Source organism: Pan troglodytes, chromosome 19, assembly GCF_028858775.2.
Source record: "Pan troglodytes isolate AG18354 chromosome 19, NHGRI_mPanTro3-v2.0_pri, whole genome shotgun sequence".
In the NCBI taxonomy this organism is placed as follows: domain Eukaryota; kingdom Metazoa; phylum Chordata; class Mammalia; order Primates; family Hominidae; genus Pan; species Pan troglodytes.
The window spans coordinates 32,038,217-32,062,406 of NC_072417.2; the positions used below are offsets into that span (position 1 = coordinate 32,038,217).

General features: G+C 41.9%; 2 protein-coding genes across 3 annotated transcripts; one reads left to right on the top strand and one right to left on the bottom strand.

Annotated features, from left to right (window-relative positions):
- Positions 1-15: 15 nt before the first annotated feature.
- LOC107969067 (large ribosomal subunit protein eL39-like) lies at positions 16-223 on the bottom strand. The gene has a single exon (XM_016931079.4). The coding sequence runs from the start codon at positions 221-223 to the stop codon at positions 68-70; it is 156 nt and encodes a 51-aa protein (XP_016786568.2). The 3' UTR covers positions 16-67.
- Positions 224-5,888: 5,665 nt separating this feature from the next.
- Positions 5,889-22,653, top strand: SLFN14 (schlafen family member 14). Of its 2 annotated transcripts, XM_009432388.4 has the most exons (6): positions 5,893-5,945; positions 6,929-7,007; positions 8,630-9,733; positions 12,008-12,136; positions 13,265-13,979; positions 17,566-22,653. In XM_009432388.4, exons 3-6 carry the CDS (start codon positions 8,674-8,676, stop codon positions 18,398-18,400), a joined length of 2,739 nt encoding a protein of 912 aa, XP_009430663.1. In that variant the 5' UTR covers positions 5,893-5,945; positions 6,929-7,007; positions 8,630-8,673; the 3' UTR covers positions 18,401-22,653. The 2 variants fall into 2 exon arrangements, with proteins under 2 accessions (XP_511414.1, XP_009430663.1); XM_511414.7 differs by lacking the exon at positions 6,929-7,007 and having other exon boundaries at positions 5,889-5,945; positions 17,566-18,802.
- Positions 22,654-24,190: the final 1,537 nt, after the last annotated feature.

A 24,190-nucleotide genomic window follows, 5' to 3' on the forward strand; every position in this document is an offset into this window, starting at 1 on the left:
TTGATATGATAATGTGATTGTGACCTTCAGACATCATAAATACGTGTGCCATCTCATGTGCAATTCCTTATAGACCCAGCTTGGTTCTTCTCCAATGTCTCCTTTTGGAGTTGTACCTGATTTTATTACCAATTTTTATCTGAATCCACTGGGGAATGGGACGATTTTGCTTTTGTTTCTTGGCCAGGAACTTCTTAATCCTAAAAGTCTTGTGAGAAGACATGGCAAGAAGCAGAGTCAAGCACATACCACGATGGCGGAGAAAGGAAGAGAGGGGGAAACCTGTTGCTTTCTTACTTACAGGTTCCAGCTCACAAATCATCTCATCTAGGAAATCTTTTCTGATGCTCACTCATAGTTATTGTCACTCCTCAGAACACCTAGAGAACACTGCTCATACATTGAAAACTCTTTAGAGTGGTACTAGAGCGTAGTGGTCATGTATGTGGACTATTTTGGCAAGTAACTTGAATTCTTTGTTCTTCAGTATCACTATTTGTAAAAAGGAGGCTAATAATAGCATCTACCTAATAGAACTGTTACAAGATCAATGACAACAATGCCTAATACATAGAGTGCTCAGTTGATGTTATTGTGTATGTTGTATTGTTATGAGTTGTTTAGTACATGTTTTCCCTCTTTAGATTGTGAATGATCTCAGCTCACTGCAACCCCTGCCTCCTGGGCTCAAGCAATTCTCCTGGCTCAGCCTCCCAAATAGGTGGGATTACAGGCATGCACTACCACACCCGGCTGATTCTTGTATTTTTAGTAGAGATGGGGTTTCGCCATGTTGGCCAGGCTGGTCTCGAACTCTTGACCTCAAGTGATCCACCCACCCACCTTAGCCTCCGAAAGTGCTGGGATTACAGTCGCGAGCCACCGAGCCCAGCAGGGATGTGTGTCTTATTCTTCCAGCTAATAGTAAGGCTTTCTGGCAGGATGAGAGTAACTGGGCTTTGGATTCAGATAGGTCAGTGTTCAGCTCTCAGCTCTGCCACTTGCTAGATGTGTAACTTTGTGCTTTACCTCAATGAACTCAGTTTTTTTCATTTATGTAATGTGAAAATAACATGTCTTGCAAGTTATTCTGAGGATTATATTTGAGGAGGAAAGTTGCATATTTGGCTCAAGGAAGGCAGTTACTAAATAAGAGCTTTTATTTTGATGGGTAGCCCCAGATTGTAGCACCATGTTTAGAACATTGTAAGCGCTCAACAATTGATTATCATTATTATTATTTGAGACAGAGTCTCGCTCTGTCACCCAGGCTAGAATGCAGTGGTGCGATCTCGGCTCACTGCAACCTCTGCCTCCTGGGTTCAAGTGATTCTCATGCCTCAGCCTCCCAAGTAGCTGGGATTACAGGCGCATGCCACCATGCCCAGCTAATGTTTGTATTTTTAGTAGAGATGAGGTTTCGCCATGTTTGTTAGGCTGGTCTTGAACTCCTGATCTCAAGTGATCCGCCTGCCTTGGCCCCCCAAAGTGTTGGGATTACAGGCGTGAGCCACTGCGCTTAGCCGACAATTGATTATTGAATGAAAATGGCATTACATGCCAGGCACCATATGTGGCAAAGAGCACATGTTAACACACATTTACTCTTCATGTGTATCATTTCACTTCATTCTGACAAATACTCTGTGGAGGAGGCTCTGTTATTATCTCCAGTTTACACAGAAGAAATCGGAGGCTTAGGTTAGTTTAACAAAGTTTTCATAGCTAGAATGTGGCAGAGCTGAGATTTGAACACCTTAGGAGCCCCAAAATAGCTGATCGAATGAAAGAATGAATGAAAGTGAGGAAACTTACACGGAGTCAGGTAGTGGCATAATGGAGCCCTTGGTCACTATTCTATTTACACTCTTTGGATCATCTCTATGAAAGAATTGGGGGTGAGATGGAGGCACCTGGGGGTAAAGAGACCAACTTTTCCCCTTTAGTTGCTATTTGACAGTTTATGTCTGGTGAACATGCAGGCTTGCGTCTGGTGAACATAAGTACAACTGTGGATAAACAGAAATGCTTAGTGAATAAACACATCTTAAAGAAATTCGGGGTTCTCGTTCTTAGCAATCATCAATAGCATGGCCAGATGAATTTTCCTGAGACAGGAAAAAGCATAATCTAAGTTACTGATTTCAAGTTGTTTTGTATCAGGAACATTTGCTTGGGAGCTATCAAAGCCAAGATGTGAAGTCCTCCCTGGCCTGACAACCTAACTATTCATATCCAAGGAACTTGACTAAGAAGCTTTGAAGAAGGAAAAAAAGTTCCCATTGCTCATTTTCCACGTTATTCCCCGCTTCTCTTGATTTGATCCCCAGTACTACCCTGTAGAAGAACAAGAAGAAAACAGCAATCTAGTTCCTAGTTCTCCTGACCAAATGATGTTATTCCTCTTGATTGGGAAGAAAATGGGGAGGTACTTAGACTTCTGATTTTGAAGGCTTTCAAGCAATCCAGAATCCCAAACTTGAAAGAGTGAAAGAGTACAAGTCTTTGAATTAGACAGACCTAGTTTGGGATCTTCACTCTTCCACTCTCTGGCCGTATAGTCTCAGTTTTTGTGTGATGTGTAGTGCTCCCAGCATGGTCCCTTGCATCTGGTAAGCACATTTTCAGTAAATGGTGGTCATTTTTAGCCTTTGAAATGTAAGTAATATCAGAGGGATTTCAATATGAAAGTGAGGCCGAGAATTAAGGTAGACAGGAGAACTAAAAGTGAGACTGGATTCAGAAGTGACACGACTGAAAAATGAGTTAAAGCTGAGAGCAGGCCTTTGGAGCTTATTATTGTTGCTGTGTGAATTATATATCATAGTACCCATTCTGCCTCCTCTCCTGGAAACTCCTTTTAGCCAAACATGTACAAAGAGTGATGCCAGCAGAGCAGAACTTTGTTGGGCAGTGGCGTCAGCTAACAACAACGACAAAAATAGGGATGTCCAGAGACTTATTTAAGAATGTCGTTTCATCATAAACGAATTGAAGTAGAGATACAGAGTACTTTGCTGGTTTGATTTAGAGGGAGAGAGGTGTATTAGTATTCTGTGGCTGCTGCAACAAATCACCACAAATTTGGTGGCTTAAAACAACAGAAACGTATTTTTTTTTTTGAGATGGAGTCTCACTGTATCACTGCACAGTGATACAGTGCAGTAGCGCAATCTTGGCTCACTGCAAGCTCTGCCTCCCGGGTTCACGCCATTCTCCTGCCTCAGACTCCCGAGTAGCTGGGACTATAGGCGCCCGCCACTACGCCCGGCTAATTTTTTGTATTTTTAGTAGAGACGGGGTTTCACTGCGTTAGCCAGCATGGTCTCGATCTCCTGACCTCGTGATCCGCCCCCCTCGGCCTCCCAAAGTGCTGGGATTACAGGCGTGAGTCACTGCACCCGACCCAGAAACATATTCTTTTATGAAAACTTATTTTAGGTTCAGAAGTACATGTGCAGGTTTATTATATGGGTAAACTCATGTCACGGGGGTTTGTTGTATAGATCATTTCATTACCCAGGTATTAAGCCTGCTACACAATAGTTATTTCTTCTGCTCCTCTCCCTCCTCCCACCTCAGGTGGGTCCCAGTGTCTGTTGTTCTCCTCTTTGTGTCCATGTGTTCTCATCATTGAGCTTCCACTTATAAGTGAGAACATGCAGTATTTGGTTTTCTGTTCCTGTATTAGTTTGCTAAGGATAATGGCCTCCAGCTCCATTCATTTGGTTATTTTTGTTTTTGCGTTTTTTTTTTAAATTTTTTATTTTTTTTACAGCTAGAAGTTCAACAGCAGTTTCACTGAGTTGAAGTCAAAGTGTTGGCATGGGCTGGGCACGGTGGCTCATGCCTGTAATCCCAGCACTTTGGGAGACTGAGGCAGGCAGATCACATGAGGTCAGGGGTTCGAGACCATCCTGGCCAACGTGGCGAAACCCCACCTCTATTAAAAATATGTAAATTAGCCAGGCATGGTGGTGCGCACCTGTAATCCTAGCTATGCTGGAGGCTGAGGTGGGAGAATTGCTTGAACCTGGGAGGCAGAGGTTGCAGTAAGCCGAGATTGCACCACTGCACTCCAGCCTAAGCAACAGAGCAAGAGTCTTGTCAAAAAAAAAAAAAAAAAAAAAGTGTTGCCATGGACCTGCTGTCTCCAGAAGCTCCAGGGGAGACTCTTCCAGCTTCTGGTAGCTGCTGGCATTCCTTTGCTTATAGCTGCATCACTCCATCTCTGCTTCTGTGATCACATTGCCTCCTCCCCTTTTGTGTGTATCAAAGCTTGACCTAGTTTAGCCACCATCCTCAAATAAGATAACTAACTGCCTCCCATCTGTTGGTTGTTTTTTCTTTTTTTGAGATGGAGTCTCGCTTTGTCTCCCAGGCTGGAGGCTGGAGTGCAGTGGCGCAATCTCGGCTCACTGCAACCTCCGCCTCCCAGATTCAAGTGATTCTCCTACCTCAGCCACCTGAGTAGCTGGTATTACAGGTGTCTGCCATCATGCCCGGCTAATTTTTGTATTTTTAGTAGAGACGGGGTTTCACCATGTTGGCCAGGCTAGTCTTGAACTCCTGACCCCGTGATCCACCGGCCTCGGCCTCCCAAAATGCTGGGATTACAGGCATGAGCCACTGCGCCCGGCATCTGTTTTTTTTTTTTTTTTTGAGATGGAGTCTCGCTTTGTCACCCAGGCTGGAATGCAGTGGCACGATCTCGGCTCACTGCAACCTTTGCCTCCCAGGTTCAAGCAATTCTCCTGTCCCAGCCTCCCCAGTAGCTGGGATGACAGGTGTCCACCACCATGCCCAGCTAATTTTTGTATTTCTAGTAGAAACGGGTTTTCACCATGTTGGCCAGGCTGGTCTTGAACTCCTGACCTCAGGTGATCTGCCTGCCTCGGCCTCCCAAAATGCTGGGATTACAGGCATGAGCCACTGCCCCCAGCATCCGTTGGGTTTTCTTTTTCTTTCTTTCTTTCTTTTTTTTTTTTTTTGAGATGGAGTCTCCCTCTGTTGCCCAGGCTAGAATGCAATGGCATGATCTCGGCTCACTGCAACCTCTGCCTCCCAGGTTCAAGCAATTCTCCTGTCTCAGCCTCCCCAGTAGTTGGGATTACAGGCACACACCACCACACCAGGCTAATTTTTGTATTTTTAGTAGAGACAGGGTTTCACCATATTGGTCAGGCTGGTCTCGAACTCCTGACCTCAGATGATTCACCCACCTAGGCCTCCCAAAGTGCTGGGATTATAGGCATGAGCCACCACACCCAGCCCATCTGTTGGTTTTTACCATTTGTTTTTTAATTATGAAAAACAATTTATACTCATTGTAAACCATTAAAAATACAGATCAGTTAAAGATAATAAAGGGAAGAAAAATAAATTAATTTTAAAATTCCCTTTAATCCTCCTACCCAGGATAGCCAGCTCCTAATCTATGAGGATTTTTCTAGGCTGGGTCTTGTGTTTAACAAAGATGAAAAGTAGGAAAAAGAATAAAAGTAAATAGAAAAGAACAAGCCATTTAGGTGGTAATGAAATAGGTTAATATTGCCCACAATGAATATGTACAGGAAGCCTAATTTAAAATAAAAACAGAGCTTTGCACACAAAATTTTCCAGCGCTGAAGGTACATGTATGATATGTGGAAATGAAGCTCAGTCTCTTAGAAGTGCTAAGTTTAACTTTTTCCATTCACCCCTGCATTTTCTCATTACGACCTCATTCACTCCCTGAGGTCAGACCCTGGCCTGCTAATCTGCCCTGTCACAGGCTCTTCATGAGTCCTTATCGGCCTTCCTCAGTATGTCAGTGTTATGAAGAAGTGGGAAGTCTGCTCCTCCCAGGCTAATATCAAAGGGCAAAAGGGGCTGTGACAGAAGCAAACATTCAGACTACAGCCAGATGTGAAACTGAAGCAGCAAGAGGAAACACAAGAGCATAGGTAAAAAAAAAAAAAAAAAAAAAAAAAAAAAAAAAAAAAAAAATTCTTAAAAATATCTCATTTATCTAATTTTAGGTGCAGTCTACATCTGAGGGCATGAGGGATTAGTAAAATAGTATTTAAGGAAAATTTATAAAGGAAAATGAGTAAAAAATTCTGGGAAGGCCTGGCGTGGTGGCCCGTCCCTATAATCCCAGCACTTTGGGAGGCTCAGGTAGGTGGATCACCTGAGGTCAACAGTTCGAGACCAGCCTGGCCAACATGGTGAAACCCCATCTCTACTAAAAATACAAAAATGTATCGAGAGTGGTGGCTCTTGCCTGCAGTCCCAGCTACTCTGGAGGCTGAGGCAGGAGAGTCACTTGAACCTGGGGGACGGAGGTTGCCATGAGCCAAGAGATCGTGCCACTGCACTCCAGCCTGGGCACAGAGCAAAACTCTGTCTCAAAAAAAGAAAAAAAAGTTCTGGGAAATGTGGAAAGGATATTCATCTCGAGCTAGAATCTCAGTAAATGTATTTATCATAATTGTTATCGGCATTCAAATAACATTGATGAGACTTACGAGTCACGAGACCATAGAGTCTGCTATTCAAAATCAATTAGATTTGTTTTGTGGGTCCCATCAGTGGAAGTTATGGGGAGACAAATTGCAGCTTAAAGTAAGGAGACCATTTCTAACACAGACGTCAGAAATTAGAAGGGACTAGAGGGACTATTTGACAGGTAGTGAGTTGCTCATTGCTGGAGGTTTGCAACTTGTTGGGAGTTGGGAATATTATAGAGGAGATTTTAGAATCCTATAGATTGTTGGACTGGAGGATCTTTAAAGTCCTTTCCAACACTTCTGTGATTCTATGATATAAATAGAATGTTATGGGAAATTTCCCTAAGGGAGCCATAAAATACTACATTTACATGTACCTATAGAAGAGGCTCACATTCTAAAAAGAATTCCCCAGGTTGATTCTGGTTTCCCTGAAGGAAGTGAGAAGGCAACCAAGAACAAATTGATATCAGGGGAGTGCACATGTCTTGCCGGATGCCTGCTTTCTTCCTCTTGGTGAGTATATACAACGCCCACAGGGCCCCTGCTTTGCAAAGATCACACAGAAAGATGGGTTCTCTTCTCCTAGAGGAAGAATTTTGGTTGAGTTAGCAAATATTTTGTTTTGCAATTGACTAAAGGTAAGCAGATCTTTTCTGAAATATTTGTTTCAGAGCTCAAATTTCAGTTTAGGTGGCTGTTTTCTGGTCTAGGAAGCAAAAGAAGGGTGACAATGGTTTAGTTACCATGCTCCAAAAGCTCATGTTCTTTTCCAAGTCTTAGAGGTTTCCACAGCATGGGGCAGAACTATTAGAAGGGAAGGAAAATGCTGCTGTCACATCACACTGTATATGAGGCAATGTACTTTTGAGATTTAGAACATGTGAAGAGTTGAAAAGGTTTCTGCATTTGGTATCAACTGACATTCTTTCAGGAGTAAAATAAAGCTTTTCAAAGTGTATGAAATAATACATAAAAATATAGAATTTTATTTATTTACTTTTATTTTTATTTTTTTAGACAGGTTCCCACTCTGCTGCCCAGGCTGGAGTGCAGTGGTGCGATCATGGTTCACTGCAGCCTCAAACTCCTGGGCTCAAGAGATCCTCCCACCTCAGCCTCCTAGGTAGCTGGGACTGCAGGCGCGCACCACCATACCTGCCTAATGTTTAACATTTTTTAAAAATCTTTTGTCGAGATGGGGTCTTGCTATGTTGTCCACGCTGGTCTCAACTCCTGATCGAAAGCAATCCTCTCACATCCACCTCCCAAAGTGCTGAGATTACACATGTGAGCTACCACACCCAGCCTATGTTTGTGTTTATAGCAAGATCTTCTACAGTACATATACTGTAAAATGATACTTCCTTAGTTCTCTAGTGCCTTCCTTTCTTCCCCTTTTGAATTATAAATAAGGGCATCTTCTCACTTCAACTTCTATTTCTGCATATTCTCCAATACCTTCCTGGGCTCCTGTGCCAACCCATGCCCTTTATATCTGGGCTCAGTGTTGGCGTTTCCTGATTTGAAATGCAAAATGGCTGAAAATGTTAGCGACTTAATTTTTCCATTATGACAAATATTAAGCATTCACCTTTATCCATGCCTACTTATTCTGGCAAGGCTAAGGATATTTGGCAAAGTGATTAGAAAACAGCAGTATCAAAGATAATTTCCAGTTGGGTGCAGTGGCTCACATCTGTAATCCCAGCACTTTGGGAGGGAGGCCCAGGCAGGAGGATTGCAACGTAGCAAGACTCTATCTCTTAAAAAAAAAAAAATAGCAAGAACGAAAAAGAAAAAAAAAAAATTAGCCAGGCTTGGTGGCACGTGTCTGTAGTCTCAGCTACTAGGGAGACTGAAGTTGGAGAATCACTTGAGCTGGGAGGTTGAGGTTGCAGAGAACTATTATCGTGCCACTGCACTCCAACCTGCATGACAGAGCAAGATTCTATCTCAAAAACAAACAAACAAAACTAAAAAACCCAAAACAAACAACAACAACAACAAATATACATATAGAGAGAGATGACTTCCAACATTAAAATATATCTCCAGTAATTGATAGTTTTGAAGAAAATATTGTAATCTTTGGAATTCTTATTAATACAGAAACAATATTTCTGTCCTGATTGTAGGAACTCCTTTCTTTTATTGTTTGGAGCACAGAGGGGCTGCTGAAATGGAGAGTCTCAAGACTGATACTGAAATGCCGTATCCTGAGGTAATAGTAGATGTGGGCAGAGTGATTTTTGGAGAAGAAAACAGGAAGAAGATGACCAACAGCTGTTTGAAAAGATCTGAGAATTCTAGAATTATCCGGGCTATATGTGCACTGTTAAATTCTGGAGGTGGTGTGATCAAAGCAGAGATTGATGATAAAACCTATAGTTACCAATGCCATGGGCTGGGACAGGATTTGGAAACTTCTTTTCAAAAGCTCCTTCCTTCAGGTTCACAGAAATACCTTGACTACATGCAGCAGGGGCACAATCTCCTGATTTTTGTGAAGTCATGGAGCCCAGATGTTTTCAGCCTTCCACTAAGGATTTGCAGCTTGCGCTCCAATTTGTATCGGAGAGATGTGACTTCTGCTATCAACTTGAGTGCTAGCAGTGCCCTGGAGCTTCTCAGAGAGAAGGGGTTTAGAGCCCAAAGAGGAAGACCAAGGGTGAAGAAGTTGCATCCTCAGCAGGTTCTCAATAGATACATTCAGGAAGAGGAAGATATGAGGATATTGGCCTCAGAATTTTTTAAAAAGGACAAACTCATGTATAAGGAGAAACTCAACTTTACTGAGTCAACACATGTCGAATTTAAAAGGTTCACCACCAAAAAAGTCATACCTCGGATTAAGGAAATGCTGCCTCATTATGTTTCTGCATTTGCCAACACTCAAGGGGGATATGTCCTCATTGGGGTGGATGATAAGAGCAAAGAAGTGGTTGGATGTAAGTGGGAAAAAGTGAATCCTGACTTATTAAAAAAAGAAATCGAAAACTGCATAGAAAAATTGCCTACATTCCACTTCTGCTGTGAGAAGCCAAAGGTAAATTTCACTACAAAAATCCTGAACGTGTACCAAAAAGATGTCCTGGATGGTTATGTCTGTGTGATTCAAGTGGAGCCCTTCTGTTGCGTGGTGTTTGCAGAGGCCCCAGATTCCTGGATCATGAAAGACAATTCTGTCACACGGCTGACAGCTGAGCAGTGGGTGGTCATGATGCTGGATACTCAGTCAGGTAAAGGGAAGTGAAGTCATTGTCCCCATCAGCAGGGAGGAACCCCTTTCTCTGCCTTTTGTGGGTATTTGATCACATATGTTAGTTAAAAAATAGAAATTTATTTTTCTTATAAGTGTTCTCCCATTACAGTGTTCCTTATCTAACATTCTTAGTTCCAAAGACTCAGAATATAAACTGAGGTCAAGGAATGTTTGGATTCTATGGCCTAAACAACTTTTTTTTCTTTAGACTCTGTCACCCAGCCTGGAGTGCAGTGGTGTGACCTCGGCTCACTGCAAACTCCACCTCCCAGGTGCAAGTGATTCTTGTGCTTCAGCCTCCCAAGTAGCTGAGATTACAGGCACACACCACCATGTCGGCTAATTTTTGTATTTTTAATGGAGATGGGGTTTTGCCATGTTGCCCAGACTGGTCTTGAACTTCTAACCTCAAGTGATCAACTCACCTCAACCTCCCAAACTGCTGGGATTACAGGTGTGAGCCAGCCTAAGCAACTTTTAAAGGAAAGTTACAGTATGCCATCAGCAATGAGTTAGGAAAGGTCTCCTTTTATTGTCTATAAACCTGTTGAAAAAATTGTGCAGGCTGATCATCCCAGTCAAAATTGGAATAGCCTCATTTTAGAGATGATATTCTAGAGAAACACTGTTTAAGAATAACTCTGAGGCTGGGCGCAGTCCTAGCACTTTGGGAGGCCAAGGTGGGCAGATTGCCTGAGCCCAGGAGTTTGAGACCAGCCTGGCCAAAATAGCGAAGCCCTATCTCTCCCCCAGATATAAAAATTAGCCAGGCGTGGTGGTGTTTGCCTGTAGTCCCAGCTACATGGGAGGCTGAGGTGGGAGGATTGCTTGAGCCTGGGAGGTGGAGGTTGTAGTTAGCCAAGATCACTCCACTGCACTCCAGCCTAAGCAACAGAGCGAGACCCCGTCTCAAAAAAATAAAAAAATAAAAATAAATGACTACACTACTCCACTAATTCTTTCAAGCAAAACATTGTTGACAAATTTGAATTGTTTCAGTAATATTAGGAGCTAATAACCTTAAGCCACTGGGCTTAGGGCACCACCAAGTGGGGGAAAATGATGCAAAAGGAGATGCTAGGGCAAGGGGGTGCTGGGGGGAGCAGAACCCCTGGTGTTCTCACTTACCTTTCAGTTTTGATTGGAATCAGCCTTGGTGATTCCTAATCAATCCATAAAGGACTATAGGCCGAACTACGCCTATCTGCTTGCCTTCACGGCCAGTATGTTCCAGATTTCATCAAAACTTGAGTGATTGGAGAATTTTATTGGGTCATTCTTTCTCTTAATTTGTTTGAGTTCACTTCTCTTCTCCTCTCCCCTAAAGATCCTGCCACTTTTGATTCCATCTAACCTTAGATGGGGACATAAACAACTGTAACAACATTTTTTTTTTTTTGAGACAGGGTCTTGCTTTGTCGCCTAGGCTGGAGTGCAGCGGCACGATCTCAGCTCACTGCAGCCTCCGCCTCCCAGGTTCAAGCAATTCTCCCACCTCAGCCTCCCGAGCAGCTGGGATTACAGGCACACCACCACGCCCAGCTAATTTTTGTATTTTTTTGTTTTTTGTTTTTTGTTTTTTTTTTGAGACGGAGTCTCGCTCTGTCACCCAGGCTGGAGTGCAGTGGCGCTATCTCGGCTCACTACAAGCTCCGTCTCCTGGGTTCACCCCATTCTCCTGCCTCAGCCTCCCGAATAGCTGGGACTACAGGCGCCGGCCACCATGCCTGGCTAATTTTTTGTGTTTTTAGTAGAGACGGGGTTTCACCGTGTTAGCCAGGATGGTCTTGATCTCCTGACCTCGTGATCCGCCTGCCTCGGCCTCCCAAAGTGCTGGGATTACAGGTGTGAGCCATCACATCTGGCCAACACCATTTAAAAAATACTGTGCTTTAATCCTTGCTGATCCCCACTAGATGCCTTTTCTTCTTAGAGATAACCTGGAGTCAGAATATTATAATTGAAAGGAAGCTTAGGGATTATTACTTCACTCCTGCGTGAGAGAGAGGTGAAATGACTTGCTCAAGCCGAGTCACACAGTGACTTAGAATATGTGTGATATGTCCCCTGTAGGAATCCCCAGACTTCCTTTCCTGACATAGGTGAGCTGTCTGACGCATAGTAAGCACGACTGCTCAGGCACCCATGCACATCACAGGTCTCCAGTAAGAAGAGCCCAAAAAAGAGGCTTTTTTTTTTTTTTTTTACTTTTTATTTTTTGTCTGAAACAACTTTCCATGTAATTGTCTAGCTCCTTCCAGTTTGGTCACAGACTACAACTCTTGCCTGATTTCATCAGCTTCATCTGCACGAAAAAGTCCCGGATATCCCGTAAAAGTCCACGAATTTAAGGAGGCTCTGCAACGACATTTGTTTCCAGGTATTCCCTCTTGATTTCAACTTAGGGGACTATTTGTTTTCTAAAATTGAGTTGGGAGGTGTTAGTAGTAATGAATTCAGGTGTTTCTCCTTAGGGAAGGTCAAATGAAGGACTTAGCGACATAATGATCCTGAAATTTTACATATATATATTATATATATAATATACAAGACTGAAAACAAGGGTCATGTATATACTTATTTAATAATTATTATTAATTATTATTATTAATTTATTATATAATTATATATAATTATATATAATATTTATATATCTATATATCTGACCCTTGTTTCCAGTCATCTGATTCCCACTATTACTATTTCTGTGTGCCTTCCAACTTCTCATAACATATGGCTTTTGTTTTCCAAATTTGAGAGTACAGGGAATTTCTCAGGTCTCAACCATCAAAAAACTGCCCCTAGCTTTCCAATGCAGAAGGAGCCATTGGGTTATCTGAACTTCTTCTAAAGCAGGGTTTCTCAACCTTAGCACTATTGTCATTTGAGTCAGATAACTCTTTGCTGGGGGAGGGAGAGCCCTGTGAATTGTAGAATACTTAGCAGCATTCCTATCTGGTACCTACTACATACCAGTAGCTCCCCTCCAATTGTGACAATAAAAAATTCTCAGGCCGGGCATGGTGGCTCATGCCTGTAATCCCAGCACTTTGGGAGGCCAAGGCGGGTGACCTCACCTAAGGTTAGGAGTTTGAGACCAGCCTAGCCAACATGGTGAAACCCTGTCTCTACTAAAAATACAAAAATTAGCCAGGTGTGGTGGCATGTGACTGTAATCTCAGCTACTCCAGAGGCTGAGGCAGAAGAATCACTGGAACCAGGGAGGCAGAGGCTGCAGTGAGCCAAGATCACACCACTGCACTCCAGTCTGGGTGACAGCGAGACTCCGTCTCAAAAAAAAAAGAAAAAATTCTCCAGACATTGCCAAATGTCCTTGGGGATGGGGGAGAGTTGGGGAGTAAAACTGCTCCTGATTAAGAATCACAATTCTAAAGGAAAGCTCTTATTTTCCCAAATGCACCAGGTATCATTTTTTTCTGCAACATTGCAGGAATACTTACCACATGCTTTTGTAAGTTTTGGTAACATCTATTCCTTGAATTTTCAGTGACACAGGAAGAGGTACAATTTAAACCAGAATCCCTCTGTAAGAAGCTGTTCTCAGATCATAAAGAACTGGAGGGTTTAATGAAGACCCTGATACATCCTTGTTCTCAGGGGATTGTGATATTTTCTAGAAGCTGGGCTGGTGATGTTGGCTTCAGGAAAGAACAGAATGTCCTGTGTGATGCTCTCCTGATAGCAGTTAACAGCCCTGTGGTACTCTATACAATCTTAATAGACCCCGATTGGCCTGGAGGACTTGAATATGCCCGAAACACAGCTCATCAGTTAAAGCAGAAACTGCAAACTGTTGGTGGTTACACAGGGAAAGTGTGCATCATTCCAAGGCTGATACACCTGAGCAGCACACAGAGTAGACCTGGTGAGATCCCCCTGCATTACCCCAGGTCCTACAGGCTTGCAGATGAGGAGGAAATGGAAGACTTGCTGCAGGCTCTGGTGGTGGTCTCCCTGTCCTCCAGATCTCTTCTGAGTGACCAGATGGGCTGTGAATTTTTCAACTTGCTCATAATGGAGCAGAGCCAGTTGCTTTCTGAGAGTCTTCAGAAGACGCGTGAATTATTCATCTACTGCTTTCCAGGAGTCAGGAAGACAGCCCTAGCCATAAAGATCATGGAGAAAATTAAGGACTTGTTTCACTGCAAACCAAAAGAGATCCTCTATGTTTGTGAAAGCGACTCCCTAAAGGATTTTGTGACGTAAGAGTTTTACCAACTACACACACACACAAATATGTATGTGTATACATATATGTGTATATATATGTGTATATATATATATACACATATATATATTATTTTTGCAGTTGCAAGATTTAATAGAGTGAAAACAGAGCTCCCATACAAAGGGAGGGGACCCAAAGAGGGTAGCCATTGCCAGCTTGAATGCCTGGGTTTATATCCCGATCATTGTCCCTCCTGCTGTGCTCTCAGGCAATAGATGATTGGCTATTTCTTTACCTCTTGTTTTTGCCTAATTAGCATTTTAGTGAGCTCTCTTTCTTATCTGATTGGTCGGGTGTGAGCTAAGTTGCAAGCCCCATGTTTAAAGGTGGAAGTGGTCACCTTCCCAGCTAGGCTTAGGGATTCTTAGTCAGCCTAGGAAATCCAGCTAGTCCTGTCTCTCAGTGCCCCCCTCAACAGGAAAACCCAAGTGCTATTGGGGAAGTTGGCCGACCACTGCTCTAACTGCTTCCTGCTGAATTGGGGCATAGTAGGGGTTGTGCAGTTGAGATTTCCTCGGGAGGGGTGCCTTTGATGTCATTAACATCGGAGCATGGGCTAGCAGGCCGGTCCAGGGTTCCGTGGTAGATTTTACTCATGGATTGCATCTGGGGCTCCATTTGAAGAACCATTTGTAGCTTTGTAGCTTCGATTCTGGAAGAGACAAACTTAACAAGGAGGTTAAAGATACAGGGTCCAAAGAGGAGTAACAATATTATAGCTGCTAGAGGTCCTAAGAAGGGGAGAATCCGGGGCATCCATTGGCTGAGGAGGCCCCAGGGGCCAGTGTTTTGAAGCTCCTCTGCTCTACGTTGTATTCGATCTCGAATTTCTTTAACTTTTTTGGTGACGATTCCGGATTGATTAACATAATAACAGCATTCTTCCCCTAAGAATAAACAGGTTCCCCCTCTTTCGGCAGCTAGCAAGTCTAAAGCTCTTCTATTTTGAACGACTACTGCTGCTAGGGAGTTAAGTTGATCTTGCAAGGTGACCAGGGAGTCAGAGACCCGTTCCATGTCACCATTTAGTTCTTGAGATAGTTTGTAGTAGAACTGAGTAGAGGTTGTGATACCGCCAATGCCAGTACCTACTCCGCCTAGCACTCCTGCTCCGATAACAAAAGGAAGAATGGGTACTCTTTTGTTGCAGGGCTTAGGTACGACATGATTGTATAAATCTTGTTCAGTGTAGATGGTCATAGGGGGCGCTAAGAATGAGAGGAAGCATATAGATTCTGAAGAGCCATTCAAACAACGATAGGCTGAGGTACCACAGACAAAAAATATTCCTGAGGGTAGGCAGACTATTCGTGTGGGAAGAGTTACCCACCTGATGTGCTGGGAGTTGGTTGCACACACACAAAAATATATTTAGTCAGTCTTTTCAAGAGTGTCATAAAAGTGATTTGTGTTTTTAGTTTAAGTTTTTGCAATGCCTTAGTTGCATAAGTGCAAGAGCCCAAACTATATACACATTTCCAAATAATCATGGAATTGAGCTGTAAACAGGTAATTTATAATGTTCAACCTTAAACATCTCATTATAAATAACCCACATGTGCATAACTTAAATTTACAGAACCAGAAACTTTTTTTTTTCTCACAATCCATGGCCTTACATTTAAGAGAAGTAGAAATGAACCCATTCTGCTTTAAGTATACTTTCTGTTTGATATGTAATGTTTTAAAGTCATAGGGCATTTCTGCTAATTAGACATTGTACCTAGTGAAACTTGAATTTAAATACAGTTTGATTTTGTTCATAAAATATTTTCATTTTTGACTTGTTCTGCATCAGTAATTTTAGAAAATATGCAAATTCACTTCTGATTTAAATCTCTAACTTTTAATTTAGTAAAATGAATTGGTCATTATAGAATTCAGCAAAAGAGGGCAAAATCATTATGATTTTTGGTTTGGTTTTGTTATTCAATAAATCTTTTTGAGCACTGTTGATGTGGTATCTACTGTGCTACATTTAGTGTTAGAGGAGAAAACATATTGAAGACCTTGCCATAAAAAAAACAATGTGAGTATTGTATAATAATAAAGACATGCTCATTTTAATTAACTAATTAATTTATTTTTGAGACGGAGTCTTGCTGTGTCAACCAGGCTGGAGTGCAGTGGCACAATCTCAGCTCACTGCAACCTCTGTCTCCTGGGTTCAAGTGATTCTCTTGCCTCAGCCTCCCGAGTAGCTGGGATTACAAGTGTGCATCACCACACCTAGCTAATTTTTGTATTTTTAGTAGAGACGGGGTTTCACCATGTTGGCCAGGCTGGTCTTGAACTCCTGACCTCAAGTGATCCGCCCACCTCCTTCTCGCAAAGTGCTGGGATTACAGGCGTGAGCCACTGCACCTGGCCTCATGCCCATTTTAACAGGCTAGAGGTTGGTTGGTAAATATTCCCCAGTGAAGGAGACCATTGGGCACACTGTTAAGAAGTCAGCAGGAGAAGTGAATCAAGTAGGGGAGGGCTTTCCAGGCAAAGGGCACAGCAAGTTCAAAGACATGGAGACACTAGAGAACCAGAATGGTAGGTCTGACTAGAGCTGTGCAGACTGTGGGTATACAGCAGGTGGTGATGTTGAAAAGGAGGTAGATGCCAGATTATCAGGGATCCTGTAGACTGTGCTGAGGACTACGTTCTTTATTAAGTTTCATAGCTAAGTTTGAAAATACTCCAGTCAAAAGGCTAACTCAACAAACATCTATGAAACCCTTAATGTGAGAGGGATACAAAGATGGCTAAGAATCAGTGCTTTTATTTGAGTCCACACAGTCCAAACCAGAAGAGAAGAACATAGTTATGATTCAAGGCATAGGGAGTAAAGGCCCTAGGAACTGCATATGTAAAATCATGGAATCTGTAGGGATGAGTGATGTTACTTGGATCCAAATTAAAGGAGGCAAAAAACAACCAAATTTGTTAAGAAAAAATACATATATGCTAAAGCGTACTATAAAGGAAAATTGAGCTAAGTAAATGAGGTAGCTCCAAAGAGGCATAGCCCCGTAGATTTGGTACCCTACTTGATGTGTCGTGGAACTCAGCATCCTCTTGATGTTTCTCTTACCAAAATCTAAAGAAGCTTTAGAGGAATTTGAACTAGTCCATGCTTTTTTTGCACATAAGAATTATGATATGCATCGAGGAAACTGTTTTCCAGCTCTAAAGAGGATAGAAAGTAAAGAAATGGTAGTAAGAAGTGTAAGTTAACTTTGAGATTTCCTTTAGATGTAATGAACTTGTCTTCAGGATTGCCAAACAGTAGGAATGGATTACTAATAGAAATAATACAATCTGTTACCTGGGTTCATTTCAGAAGTTTCACATGCAGGTTTAACTGGATAACCCCAAAGAGCAAGGTGTAAAATTATGCATTCTGTCTGTCAGGTAACTTGTAATTAGAACAGTTTTGTGGTATTCACACTACTGAATCAATGACTCAGCCTGCAGATGAGAATCAGCCTCTGATTCCATTCCAGAGAGTAATGACTGCTGGTGTTCTCTTTGTTGATATGCCTCAAGCCCTGTTTTATCCATCCTTACAGCCAACAAACCACCTGCCAAGCTGTGACCCGGAAAACTTTCATGCAAGGGGAGTTTCTAAAGATTAAACACATAGTGATGGATGAGACTGAGAATTTCTGCAGCAAATATGGCAATTGGTACATGAAGGCTAAGAACATCACCCATCCAAAGGCGAAGGGGACTGGAAGTGAAAACCTTCACCATGGGATTCTCTGGCTTTTTCTTGACCCTTTTCAAATCCATCACGCAGATGTCAATGGCCTTCCCCCTCCATCTGCTCAGTTTCCTCGAAAAACAATCACCAGTGGGATCCACTGTGCTCTGGAAATAGCGAAGGTTATGAAAGAAGAAATGAAGAGGATCAAAGAAAATCCTCCCTCCAACATGTCTCCAGACACATTAGCATTGTTCAGCGAGACTGCCTATGAGGAAGCAACGTGTGCCCAGGCTCTGCCTGGGGTGTGTGAGACAAAGACTAATCTGACAACAGAACAAATAGCTAACTATGTGGCAAGAAAATGTCACAGCCTGTTCCAGTGTGGCTATCTGCCCAAAGATATAGCAATTCTGTGCAGGAGAGGGGAGGACAGAGGACGCTATAGGCTTGCACTACTCAAAGCAATGGAATTAATTGAGACCCACAGACCATCAGAGGTTGTGTTTAGCCCGGCCACCGGTGTTTGGGGAAGTCACATTGTTTTAGACAGTATTCAGCAATTTTCAGGCCTGGAGAGGACTGTTGTGTTTGGGCTTAGTCCAGAATGTGACCAGTCAGAGGAATTTCATAAGCTCTGCTTTGCTTCAAGAGCCATTAAACACCTCTACCTGCTTTATGAAAAGAGGGCAGCCTTCTGAAAATTATTACAAATAATAGAGGAAGACAGGAAGAGCAGAGTCCTTTCTCTTAGACAGGTAGCAGTGACTCCATTTTAATATTACAAGTGAGGAAATCAAGGCACATCAGTATGGCCTGGAGCCACAGAAATGTCTCTTGGAGCTGAGCCTTCCACTCTATTTCAATGCCACTGGCCTTTTCACAATCTCCTTCACCTCCTACCTATACAATTACAATAGACTTCATTAGTCCCCTGTCTCCAGCTTTCCCACTCAATCCAGCTGTCATCCATCAGAGAATTTTTCCTCAAATAGAGAACTGATTTTATGTAATACCTTGCTAACATATCTTCAATGAGTCCCCACAGCCTTCAAACCTAACCAATTTTCAAGGCTTTCATTAATATGCCCTGACTTGCTCTCCCAACCACATCCTTTATTGTATCTCCATCTCCCCATGTTTCTCATGCACCCCAGCCCACCTGGCATAATTTTTAGGTGGTGGTATGGTGCCCTCCAGGCTGGTTACTTTGACTGCATAGGTCTCAAAAGTAGCCAATTGACTGGCACCTCATACTGGCTATGGGTCTCAAGCTTTCCAGGTCCAGAACTTGATTGCCTTTTTGTACCAAGTCTAGATCAGTCTCTTGGGGATGCTTTATGCTAATCAAGCTCACAAAGGACCAATGAGTAAATCAAAATGTTACTCTGTTAATTTATAGTGAGGACCATAGTCATAAGTGGGTCAAATGCTTTTGCTAATCAGTGCCCTCAACAGTAATATAGGAAGCCAAATTATATGAACATAGCCTTACGGTAAGGGAAGCTGGTAATTTGATTCAAATCTTAAAAATCTTCAGATTATATTAGACTATTGCAATATCTATTAGGTTGGTGCAAAAGTGCAAAAACCACAATTACTTTTGCACCAATTAATATAAAATAAGATTGCAATAATTTCTAAAATAAAGATATTTCTATCACAAGGACTAGACAAATTACAGTTTACAAGCTAAAGCAAATTTAGAATGCTAAGGATGACTAGTTTTTCATTATTCTTTGCCCTCAGATGAATTTTTTTTTTCTCTGTCTTGGTTTCTAAAATTTCCAGGTTCACCACCAACCCTCTCCTTACTGCCCCCAACATATACAAATTTTGCCTACATTTTTCCTCTATGTATGTGAATACATTCATGTAGGCTAGAAATGCCTTATACTCTGCCGCTGGCCTGGAAAGTAGTCTTCCTACAAGGGGCCTTTGCACATCTCTGATCTCTTCCATTATGACTTGGTGCTAATTTTTAAATCCGACTCTCGGAGTTTATGGGGATCCTTGCTGGCAACTTTACCACCAACACCACCCACACACATCCCCGACTCCTGGTCTGTGCCTGTGCCATTTTCTCAGTCTTTAAACCCTTTTCTGTCCCCTCCACCTTTGAAATCCTTACTTGGCAATCACATCCTTTTTCAAATGCCTACTACCTCAATTAAACTTCTACTATCTCCCTAAGTGAAACTTTCCAATGTATATGATACATATTAGAAATGAAATCAAAGTTCCCCTTTTCTAGTCAGTTCCCCAAATGGCTGAGCCAATTCTGTCCTCTTCAAATTACTCTTGCTTTTGCAAGGATTTTTAAATTGCTTTGGAAGTATTCATATTTCCAAACTGTTTTTAACTTCTAGAAAAGTTTAGGATAACTTGATTGACTCTGGGGAGGCTTGAATCCAGGAGACATGTGGAAATTTTGGTTATGATTTTAGATAAAGCCCCTCAGCCTTCCAAGAGGTGGAAGAGCAGGCAGGGTTTCGAGAAGCTCTCTTAGCTGCCTTTCTGAATTGCTTAGGCCCATTAGAAGGGCTAGTCTGTACCTAGGCACGGATTGAAAAGAAAAACCTCTCCCTTGCTTCCTACTGCTCTAATTACCTGGTGTTTCTTCCTTTTTACCTTTCCTTGGGGGCTTTAGGGTAGTTTTGGATAGGAGGAAATGAAGTTCAGCAATCGGTTTTGCAAAAGATGCCAGTGCATTGACATTCTGATGTAGGGAGATGTATGAATTCTATAAAAATAATTTAAACAGTCAAAGTCAACAGAGTATGAAGGAGTATGAGTGGGACAAGGAATTGCTATATTTTAGTCATAAGCCTTAGTACCATTTGACTTTTTAAAATATATGCATGCATCATATAATTTTTAATAAAAGAATTGATTTGTAAAGAATTGTTTTAAATATTGAATTTGAGAGTCTTTGTCAGTTCTTAGTCTAGTGAAACAATTCAATCAGGATGAAAGTAGAATAACTAACTCAGTGATTCTCAACCCTGGATGCTCATTATAATTTCCTGGGCGACTTAAAAAAAATCAGTGATCAGGCCAGACACCAGACGAATTAACCTCAGTGTGTCTGAACACAGGCTCGGGCATCGGTATTTATTAAATGTTGTCCAGGCAGGGTGCAGTGGCTGGTGCCTGTAATACCAGAACTTTGAGAGGCTGAGGTCTGGGGGAATCACTTGAAGCCAGGAGTTGGAGACCAGCCTGGGCAACATAACAAGACCCCATCTCTACAAAAAAATTTTTTTTAAAAACTTAGTTGGGCATGGTGGTGCATGCTTTTAGTCCTAGCTACTCCAGAGGCCAAGGTGGGAGGATCACTTGAGCCCAGGAGTTTGAGGCTACAGTGACCTATGATTACTCCACTGCACTCCAGCCTGGGTTACAGAGCAAGACTCTATCTCTTAAAAAAAAATCCAAATGATTCTAATATGTCACAAGGGTTGAGAACCATTGAACCCTTCTCCTAGTCTGTTCTTTCTGTCCTCAAAAAATGTGTGCACATTTCTCTTCCTATTAAGACTGTGAGCTCCTTGAGAGTAAGAGGATGAGTCACTTACACATCTTTATTTCCCCTAGAGCAACTAGTACAGTGCCTCACACAGGGCAGGTGCTCAGTAAATATTTGCTGAATTGTACTTGTAGCTTTTAGAAAACTAGAATCTACAATGATTCAATTCGATAGTATGAATTTCTAATGTTAGAGATTTCAAAGAAGTCAGTGTGGAGAATAATCTTTAACACTGTAATAATGAAGAATAAGGGAACAATAAAGGCAACTCAATTGTTTTTAGGCAACAGGTCAAATTAAGGATCTATGATGATAGTTCATTAGATTCAAATGTAAGATTAGGAACTGGTGGGGACTAAGAATAATGGACTAACTTGGTTGTTTTAGAATTCTCAATGTTTTCTACAAAGTCTTAATATGATGGATAAAGCAATTAACTAAATGAAATAACTAAGATAAAAGAGAAGCTTTAGAAACTGTGAGAAGCTTCTAAAACTTACTTTTAAAAAGAACGGTAATATAATATTATCATGGAAGCTTCGGAAATGGAGAAAGGCAAAATTAAAAGTTCTTAAATCAGGCTGGGTGCAGGGGCTCATGCTGGTAATCCTAGCACTTTGGGAGGCTAAGGCGGGTGAATCACCTGAGGTCAGGAGTTCAAGACCAGCCTGACCAACATGGAGAAACCCTGTCTCCACTAAAAATACAAAATTAGCTGGGCATGGTGGCGCATGCCTGTAATCCCAGCTACTTGGGAGGCTGAGGCAGGAGAATTGCTTGAACCTGGGAGGTGGAGGTTGCAGTGAGCTGAGATTGCACCACTGCACTTCAGCCTGGGCAACAAGAGTGAAACTCTGTCTCAAAAAAAAAAAAAAAAAAAAAGTTCTTAAATCATCTTGTTATCTGGGTGTAACATTTTTTCATTTTTGCTTATTTATTTCTATTCTTTGTTGATACGGAAAAATATTTTCACACAGTTATGATCAAGTTGGCCATCAACTTTATATCGTATATGTGTGCTTTTTCCATTTAATTGTTTTGTGAGATATTGCTATAGACTACATTATTGTTCCCAATATTTCCTACCTCTCTATATCTATACCCTTTGTAGTTACTAACATTAGAGGTAGAGATATTTTCCACCCTTATAATGTGGCCTTGGTCATGTGACTTGGAATGTTAGTAGTTCTGATGTGCACAGAGGCTGTACATGGACTTTCAGCATTGGGTTTACTCTCTCGGGTTTCTGCTGTTTCCATACACAGAATGTACCCTGGGTGGCCCACCAGCCACTGAGATATGTGAATCCAACTTGAACTCAACTCATGGCCTGGAGCCAAGTTCCACCAGTCCTAACTAGCTTAGCCAAAATCCAGCTGATCTGAAAGTGCATGAATGAGAAATAAAAGCTTATTATTTAATGACTGAGATTTCAAGGTTGTTTGTTTTGTAGCTTTAGCTGACTAATGCAGGCATTTCCTCATGTGGTAGCACAGTCTTCAATATAATCATTTTTAATGGGTGCACTGCATCCTAGCCAGATCATATGAAATTTCAGCGATCATTCCCCTGTCATTCGTGTCACTAGCAATTTTACACCAATTTAATTAAGCCAGGCACATACTCAGGCATACAACCTTTTCTTTTTCTGGTATATTTATAAATCCCTGGAGATGGGCTTACTGGATGAAAAGGTGACTTGGATGAAAGAATCACTTTATTCAGATTAGTTCTGATGGGAAGTGAATAGAAAACCCCAGTCACTGCATCTGATAACATATAAATTTTGTTGCATTAACTAAGAGAACAAAATGCTGATATCAGGTTCTGATGACAAAAAAGAGGCAATGATATCTTGGAAACAGGTGACTCTAAAAGGGCTGCAAGGGAGCACAGAGAGTGAAACTAAGGCTCACCACCCTAACCTGGAGCTGCAGAGAAGAACTTAACTTGGAGAACTATGGGTAGAAACATGAATTATATAACCTCGACACTGTATTAAAAAAAAATCTGTGGTCACTTAAAACTGACATAAGGTACAAAGAGAAAAGAAAAGATGCCTCTGACCATGAACAGGACCTTTTAATTTTTTTATGTATTTCCTCTTGTTATTGTTTACTACTTCAGAGTTCTCTTGGGCCAATTGCAGATAAAGTCCCTTATCCCTGCTTTAATCAGGGAAGGCTGTCTTTGCCCAGTTGTACAGCTTGAAAGAGGCATGTGGTAGAGGGGGAGACAATGAAGGAAGCAGGTGCTTCCTTCCTAGCCAGCCAAATATGACAAACCCCACCAGTCAACAGCTAATACATCAAAATACCTTTACAGTCCCATTGATGTCTCCTCTGATATATACAGTTACAACAAACATATATTAAGTGCTTAGTATGTACTAGACATGGTGCAAATTGTTTTTAAAATATATCTTTTAACCCCCAACCAGTCTTTGAATTATGTATAGCAGTAAGGTACGATAAGGCAGTGTTAAGAGCTTGAGTCCAGGGGTCGGATTGACTCTGGCCTTGAATTCCAACTCTATTCCTTAATTGGCTGGATGACCTTGAGCAAGTTACTTTACCTCTTCAAGATTCAGATTTCTCATCTATAAAATAGAGGTAAAATTCATACCTATGTCTTCAGGTAAAGATGAAGATTGAAAGTTAATACTACATTTAGGCCGACCACTGTGGCTCACAGCTGTAAACCCAGCATTTTGAGAAGTTGAGGTAGTTGGATTACTTGACCCCAAGAGTTTGAGACCAGCCTGGGTAAGATGGTGAAACCCCATCTCCACAAAACAAACCCCAAAAATTAGTCAGGCATGGTGGTGCGTGCCACTAGTCCCAGCTACTTTGGGGGCTGAGGTGGGAGGATCAATTGAACCCAGGAGGTCGAGGCTACAGAAAGCCATGATGGGGCCACTACACTGCAGCTTGGGGAACAGGGCATGATGCTGTCTAAAAAA

Excerpts from the sequence above, each read along its gene's own strand:
- LOC107969067 (XM_016931079.4), bottom strand. The coding sequence starts at position 223 with ATGTCTTCTCACAAGACTTTTAGGATTAAGAAGTTCCTGGCCAAGAAA.
- SLFN14 (XM_511414.7), top strand. The coding sequence starts at position 8,674 with ATGGAGAGTCTCAAGACTGATACTGAAATGCCGTATCCTGAGGTAATA. Across the intron at positions 9,734-12,007 it reads GATGCTGGATACTCAGTCAG|CTCCTTCCAGTTTGGTCACA; the intron begins GTAAAGGGAAGT and ends GTAATTGTCTAG. Across the intron at positions 12,137-13,264 it reads GCAACGACATTTGTTTCCAG|TGACACAGGAAGAGGTACAA; the intron begins GTATTCCCTCTT and ends TTGAATTTTCAG.